Source organism: Lipotes vexillifer, unplaced genomic scaffold, assembly GCF_000442215.2.
Source record: "Lipotes vexillifer unplaced genomic scaffold, Lipotes_vexillifer_v1.1 scaffold341, whole genome shotgun sequence".
Classification (NCBI taxonomy): Eukaryota; Metazoa; Chordata; class Mammalia; order Artiodactyla; family Lipotidae; genus Lipotes; species Lipotes vexillifer.
The window spans coordinates 1,701,677-1,709,356 of record NW_006797957.1 but is presented as its reverse complement, the minus strand read 5'-3'; the positions used below and the strand labels follow the sequence as shown (position 1 = coordinate 1,709,356).

Genomic DNA, 7,680 nt, shown 5'->3' with positions numbered 1-7,680 from the left:
TCTTTCCCTTCCCTCCTCTTCCATCCTTCATCCTGAAAGTGTGCTCAGCAGGGAGTGCTGCGTGGAAGGGGCTCCCTGAACGTGTAATAACTTCTACTCTGGCATTAAGGCCCCTCAGCAGCTGAACTCAAAAAAGTCGTCATAAAGACAAAATAGCTTTTACCCAGCAAGATTCTTAATAATCCCATTTCCCCCTGGGTCTTCATAAAGGAGTCATGATCTAATCCAGAAAGAAAAGGGAGGAGGCTGGGAATAACAAAAGGAAGGTGTGCAGTGGGTAGGGCTGCTGGCCAGCTGAATGCACACAGCCAGTGATACCCTGCTCACCGCCTCTCGAGATCCCGTGAGAGCCAGGGATCCGGGTTCTGGCCAGTCCTTCAGCAAAGAAGATAAAGGGAATTGCAAATTACTGGACCAAGCGGCGATAATAATTGTTTTGATAAAGGGGAAAAATAAAACAGATGTGCCTAAAAGGCATATTGGGGGCCAGGGGAAGGGAGCCGGGAGGGATGGGTAGAGAACTAAACTGAAACCCAGCAAGAGTCTAGTGATTAAGCAGTAGTTTGAATCTTCTTGGCACTACTGAAAACAAATACCTAGAGCCTGCCTTTGGGAGGGTAGGGGGCTGGAGTGAGGGGGCAAGAAAACCCTCAGATAAATTAATTTTACCATTATTAGAATTAAAATGTAATATCTTTTGAACTTCATCATTATTATCTGAGGTTATTGTGTCCTATGAGATGTAGTTCACACTAGCTCTAACTTGATCTATGACTAGGTATTATTATCCCAGACAAGTCCTCTAAACTCTCGGTTCACCAATTAAAAAACATTTGCATTTAATAGGAGCTGTGGGTCGGGAAGGAAGGGTAGTAGCTGGATAAGCAGAACAATTTGTGACAAGGCTTTCTTAGAATTTGTGATACCTACTGATACTTTTGGTGTTAGGCCAGTCAGTTATTAATTCATTAATTCATCAAGCCTCATTGAGTCTGACTTTTGGGAGACTCTGGATTTGATGCTGTATGGTTTGCCAAAGATGAACAGGTGGTCCAGCAGCATGGATAAGGCTCTCTCACACCTTAGAAGATGCTAAAGAGCTTCAGCCTCAGAGGTTGGGAAAGGTCACTCGTGGTGTGGGGAGATCAGGGAGGGCAGAGGTGCCGTGTGAGCCTGGATTGAGAGGATAGATGATTTAGAGCTGGGAAAGGCATACCAGGGGAAGGGGAAATGGGAGCAGAGAAGGGAACACTTCTTGTCTGGGGAATACTCAGAAACTGCAGTTTAGACGGTGTGGAGGCAAATAATTGCAAATCAGGTTGGATATAGTAGCTTGTGCCAAATGCAAGGCCCAGATTGCTGGGCCAGGGGGTTTGGATTTCATTTACTAACCAATGGGGAGCCATGAAAGTTTCAACAGAAGGCTTTAGTTAATCAAAATGAATGAAAAAAATTGTATTACCTTTTGGAGAGGCCCTAAAATTATTCTTCTATTTCCTTCCCCAAATGTCTGTTGAAAGGGTCAGGAATTGTAATCCCAGATCTCTCATGAATGGCATCAAAATTGCATTTGCAATGAGGGCTGGGAAACAGTGGACATAAATATAAACTAATGATATTATATTGGCTGCCCTATTGGAATTGTGTTTGCTTATGATATAAGATGACAAATAACGAGGTTACCACAGGTGGCATGATTTGAGGTCAGGGAAGGTAATCGCCTCAAACTACATTTTAACGATTAAATGAAGGTTCATTTTTAGCATCCAGACTGAGGGGAAGAGACTTCCCAAAGGCCCTATTTCCAGACCCAACTTCCAGTTCTCTCCTTGGTGAATTCATCGGAGGTGTTTCAGAAGAGGAAGTTTGCCTCGTTCCTCACTTCTTTTTCCATGCTCATCTGCTGGCTTCCTGTCCCGCTCTCTGATTCCCTCCGTCCTGCCCTCCCAGACGCTTCTTTTATTCAGATTTTGAACCTTATCATTGCAGAAGTTCACAGGGATTTGCATTTGCTGCGCCTTCAGGAGTGTATCACTCACTGCCACCCAGCCCCATAAATTGAATAGATTGCATCCCTTCCCAGTTGCCTTAGGAAGTGGTCAAACAGCCACATTCCTGGGCTGATGGATTGGCTCATTTCTTCCCAGCTTAAGCCAAGATACAGATTTTATGAGACTGTCTTGTGACAGGCTGAAGTCGCTTTGAATAAAACAAAATCCAGCCTCAGCCCACAGAAATCACTCTTTAAAAGCAGCTTATCCAAGGTTAGTGAGCAAATTTTGGTTCAAACCCTGAGCCCAGGACTTAGATGATTTGAGTGAGAGTTTGGAAGAAACTCTTTTTTTGGTCTTTTCATGCATCACTGTTGTTGAGATGCTCACACACAGAACTGTGTATCCCTAATATTTATAAATATACAGCCACAGACTCAGTTAAGGAAAGAAAGGCACGGTCAGTAGAGCTAATGTGATTGAAAGAGACATTTGAACTCTCCATAATGCAGGACAGATCCTTTCATCTGAAGAATCCTGGAGTTTTGTTTCAGGCTTACTAAGCAAATGAAACAGAAATTAACACCTTGCATAAACATCTTATTGTCTAGGAGGGTAGAGAATCTTTTAAATTTGGGGTTCATCTATGGGTTACAGGATTTTTACCCCCTCCTCATTATACAGGCTTTGAATTTTAGAACTGCAACTGAACTCCAGAACTACTCCCCTCAGTTTATAGATGAGAAAACAAAGGCTCAGAGTTGTTTACTAACTTACCCAAGGTCACACAGCTTGTCAGTGGGGAGACCGTACTTGAATACAAGGCTTCTTACTAGTTAAGTGGCAAGACTTCTGTCTTTTGAAATCATAGAAAGAGCTTCTTCTTTCCCTTGCTACCAATAATTAAATAAAAACAATGCTGTGGAAATAGGAACAGGATGGGATTGTGTTGTGAACGAAGGATAAATTATGAAGTAAATTAAAGCGTATTCTTTTTTGGGTAAATGAGACTGCTTTTCTCCACCAAGTGCCCTCAGGTATATATATGAAATTGATGTCTTCTAATCCTTCTACTCTTTCTCTTTTCTATGGCATTTTAAAGTAACAAGGGAACTGAGATTTAGTGGGTCCCAAACCCAGTTCCAGGAAGTCCTGATGTTCTTACAGAGAAGCCCCATCAGAGAGGAGGGGAGGGACTTCATGGCGGGGATACTGCACTGATTCTGGTCACCCTCCGTCCCCACACCCAAGAAGAGCTCCACTTTTAGCTGCTTTGCACATTGGAGTTCTGGATAGAGTTCTGATCAAGGAGAACACAAACACTTCTAAAAATAACTTTGAAAACTACACACTTAATTCAGTCCTCTCAATGAATTACAGTTTAGGAAGCGGAGACACAGGAAGGTCACAGGGAGTTGAGAGTCCACGTGCTGCATCCCCTCTTCTTGCTAATGTCAGCCCCCCTCCCCTCCTACTAATCTGGTCCCCTTACCCCAGACCCACCTTTGACATCACCTGACTCTCCAGTCCCGTATCCAGCCAGCCTAAGTTTCCTGTTTTTTGCCAAAAGGACTTTTACTTTCAGTTCAGCTAAACTGAGTGATCTGATTCATCTACTGTGGGACAGTTCACAGCCTGTTGCCTGGTGTCACCTGGTGTCTCTGGCCATCGCGAAGTAAACCATTGTAATCTGATTATTTTCAAGCCCTGGCCATCCAGTGTTTCTTTAAAACAACTCCAGCTGAATTTCCTTAGGAGGCAGACCAGATTTTTAAAGAAGATCTGTTACTCCTTCTTAATAACTATTTCCCAAATATCATATATTACGAAGGAACCAGTGTTTCGTCTTAAATTGGGTTCTATGGGAGGGTGAGTTCCTTCTGAAACTGGCCTCAGAATTGTAAGTGGACGGGTCCAGAATCCCTTTACCTGACCCCGGGCCAGGTTACCCCCAGGCAGCATCAGATGGTGCTTAGCTCACCAGCAAACAAGGGCATGTGAGAAAAACAAACAAAAAAAGAGACAGAAAGATATGAAGGTCAGAAATAATCTGACCTTTTATATGTCAAATTAAAACACCTAAGTAGTCATTATGGGAGAGAAATCAAACCTTTGTGACTTTAGAACTTAGCATTCCCTCGATTTCAAATTATGTCTAGAGGTGTCACTTGAATCCTTTCATCCGTGGGCCTCTTTATCTGACCTGACCTGGCCCATCCCTTAGGTTTCCTTCCCAGATGTAGGAGAAAACCTGCTCTGAACCTTCCAGCCCTGGGTTTGCCTACTTCTCTTTGGGAAGTGAATTTGCCCCAGGCGAAGGGTTTTCACAAAATAGAGAAAGAAGTCAGTCACTTGTCAACTTGCCAGACAGGCTCAATAGCTAAAAATTCAACAGGGTCAGCTTCCCTTCTGTATGTGGAGATTGGCCTAAAGGCGTTTGCCCTTGAGTTCAGCCCCCTTTTGGCTGGGCTGGACTCCTCTGAAACACGATAGAGAGCACTTATGCTGTTCCTTTTGGAACGCGACAGAGACCTCCCAAGCCCTGGATGGTGTAGCTCTTCAGAAGAAAGTCTAGCTCATTTCTATTGGGGGCATGTTTGTATTTCAGAAATGGAAGGGTCCCCAAACCTGGAAATGAAAGATCAGTTATTAAGAGGAAGTGTAGAAGGATTAAGTGTATTTTCCTTACAATTTTTACTGATGATAGATTTCAAGAATTCAGTTCTCTCCAAGAAAAATCGAGACAGAAATTCTAGTATTTATCTTGGTGGATATATGTCTGTGCAAATGATGTGTGATATTTTATGAGAGGGTGTGAAAGTGTGTACAGGACTAAAGTGTGAATTTCTAATACGTATACGTACCAGATATATGCTCGATATCTATGTTTGTGTGTGTTTCTGAGTTGTGAGTGCCATCCAAACAAGAGTGTGAGTTTATAAACGTTTGGATATTGAAAAGGTTAACTACACGCAAGCAAAGCAGATGTTTTAATGAGTTCTTAAATATTTTAATAAGTGCCTTGATTTTCTTCAGATAAAGAAAGAACAGGAAAAAAGAAAGGGGTTACTCCTTTATCCTTTGGCTAAGTGAGTTTTAACAGCCGAAAATGCAGGCCGTTTGCTATGGGATATATATAGTTTAATTTTTTTTTAAGTGGGGAAATGATGACTCCTGGTGTGGGTGAGAAATGAAACCTTCCTATGAGGAAGTTTCCTGTCTTTATTGCTGAGTATGTGTGCCTGGTCTAATGACTAAAAGCTTAAACTGGGGGGGGGGGGGGGCAGGGAACTGAGGGAGAGAAGTGCTTTCAAGAGTAATTGGAGGGAAGCAGGGAAGGGATGAAGAAGGAGGGAAGGAGTTTGGATGACTTGGTTACAAAACAGGAGCTCAGCTCAGATTCCATCTGATGAGTTCCAAGGTGAAAAATGTGGTTTGGGGTGAGTTGGTGGCAAGGCTGCAGTTTTCAGCAAAACAGCTGGCAGAGGAGCTGTACCCAGCAGAAAGTTTCCTCTCCCGTTAGCTTGGTCCGAGCAGCTGGTGATCCAAATCCCCACACCTCCACCTTTTCAGAGGGCCACCACTCTCAGCCCTATTTCACGCCCATGAACCAGGACCAACGAGCCACAGTTTGACTTGCTGGAAGTCGTTGGGTGCCCAGCATGGTGGAGTGGTGTGGACACCTGGAAAGACTGCGGGACTAGCCGCAGAGGAACGGGCAGCACCCGGCTTAACTGCTGGCCTCATCTCTGTCTGGGCGGGAAGGCTGGGCCCATTGTCCTCCTGGACTGGGGAGGGTGCGGGGTCATTAGTTAGAGGATGATGTGGTCTCTGCAAACCAGAGGAAATGGCCTGCTTTTGTTTTCCACCCAGTAGGAAATGGAACCTGAATCCATTAGATTCTGGGCAGCTCAATGCGGCACAGTTTGAGCTCTTAGAGGCGTGATGCCTAAAAGGCTACTTGTGTGGATTTGTGTGTCCCAACCATCACTGCACAGTGTGCCCATCTTTTATGCATTTAAAGTCTGTCAGGCTGGTAATCTAAAGCAGAGGTCTGGACGATAGTAATGCCAACAGACACGGGGAATAGGAGAGTGCACCAGTAGAGTTAAAAAATGCATGACCCTTTCCCTCAAAGAGTGAGCACAGGAGAAAGCCCCGTCCTGTAGGGTAGCTGCTGAGCCAGAATGCATAATTCACGGACCCCGTGCTGCTCCATGCAGATGGCGATATTAAATCGTGATTGATGCTAAGAGGGGCACACATCTTAGGAAGTTCTCCTAGAGGCTTCTGAATATTTCCAGGTCTCTTGTGCCTTCCCATCTTCTGTTCTACCGTGGTATTGAGCCAAACCCCTCCATTTCCCAGGAACCCCTCCTGAGGATGACAGAGCTTCACTCCCAAATATGAGATGCTTCAAATGTCATCACCCACCTCTTCTGCCTTTGAAGATCGCCCCCTTCCCTCCTGGCCCACATGAAGCTGTTTACCTCCAGCTGGGCACTGCTGAGGGGGAGGGGAGCAGCTACTAACCTGCAGCCTCCTTTCCAAGGCTGGTCACCACTGGACAAAGCAGCAGCACACTCTGGTGGTGGTGACCAGGCAGGAGGGACAGCGGCAAAAAACTTGGAGAAAACACAGGCGTCCGTTCAGCACAAAGCACTTTTGTCAAAACTCTGAGGTCACAGCCAATGGATTCTCTAATGCAGATTTTTCCACTCAGTATATAATGAAATAATAAATCAAATTTGTGGTGTATTTGGAATTAAGTGTTTGGGGGGTTTTGCTTTTTCTTTCTTAAAAAAATAAAAATAGCTGAAATCACCCTCCAGGGTCTGTTCTGGCCCAAAACTGAAAATGCTTCCTCCGCATCACATATAATTGTAACCAGGCTCACTTGTGGGTCGGCACCACAAAACCACTATTGTCAGTTCCCGGAGTCTTTACTTCTGGCTGCCTGGGCTGGGCTGGGGAACACCAAATAACGTGAAGGATTTATGAGATAAAGATAGAGATGCGAGGTTTGAACGAGGAAGAGAAGATAGGCCAAGCAGGGGAGACAGGAACAGGCAGGGAGGCATGTTAAGTTTTCAGCTTTGTTGTTTTTTTAAAATCTCAGACCATGTAATTGGGAATATTTATGAGCATTTTCTGGAATATTTTCGTTTGGCGAGCGTGTGTGTGTGTGTGTGTGTGTGTGTGTGTGTGTGCGCGTGTGTGGTTGGGTGAGTAGGGGGTAGGATGAGCTGAAATAATCTCTTCCACTGAATGAGTAAGTAGGTTAGTCTTCTGGACTGTCATAAAAGGTCTGTAAAACTGTTTTAATCAGCCACTGGTAGAGAGGAGAAACAAGGAAAGGAAAAAACAAAAAAACAGACTGTAACATATTTGAAGTTCTTTGCTTCGTGTGCCTTCTCTTCCAGACCAACCCTGTGGAGGTCGTTTGAATTCCAAAGACGCTGGCTATATCACCTCCCCGGGGTACCCCCAGGATTATCCATCCCACCAGAACTGTGAGTGGATTGTTTATGCCCCCGAACCCAACCAGAAGATTGTCCTCAACTTCAACCCTCACTTCGAAATCGAGAAGCACGACTGCAAGTAAGCACCATCCTGTGCCATGTACATCCACGAGACACACCCCCCACCTGCTCCCCAGGCTTCTGCCATACCTGCCGCCTCGTGGCAG

At 44.8% G+C, this 7,680-nt stretch overlaps 1 protein-coding gene across 5 annotated transcripts in view; it reads left to right on the top strand.

The window, feature by feature from the left end:
- Positions 1–7,680, top strand: part of NRP2 (neuropilin 2) — a 115,963-nt gene that overhangs the window by 7,428 nt on the left and 100,855 nt on the right. For all 5 annotated transcript variants that reach the window (XM_007470001.1, XM_007470002.1, XM_007470000.1 and 2 more), the window contains exon 2: positions 7,415–7,592. In XM_007470001.1, coding sequence (XP_007470063.1) covers positions 7,415–7,592 — 178 coding nt within the window. The remainder of the gene's footprint in view (positions 1–7,414; positions 7,593–7,680) is intronic.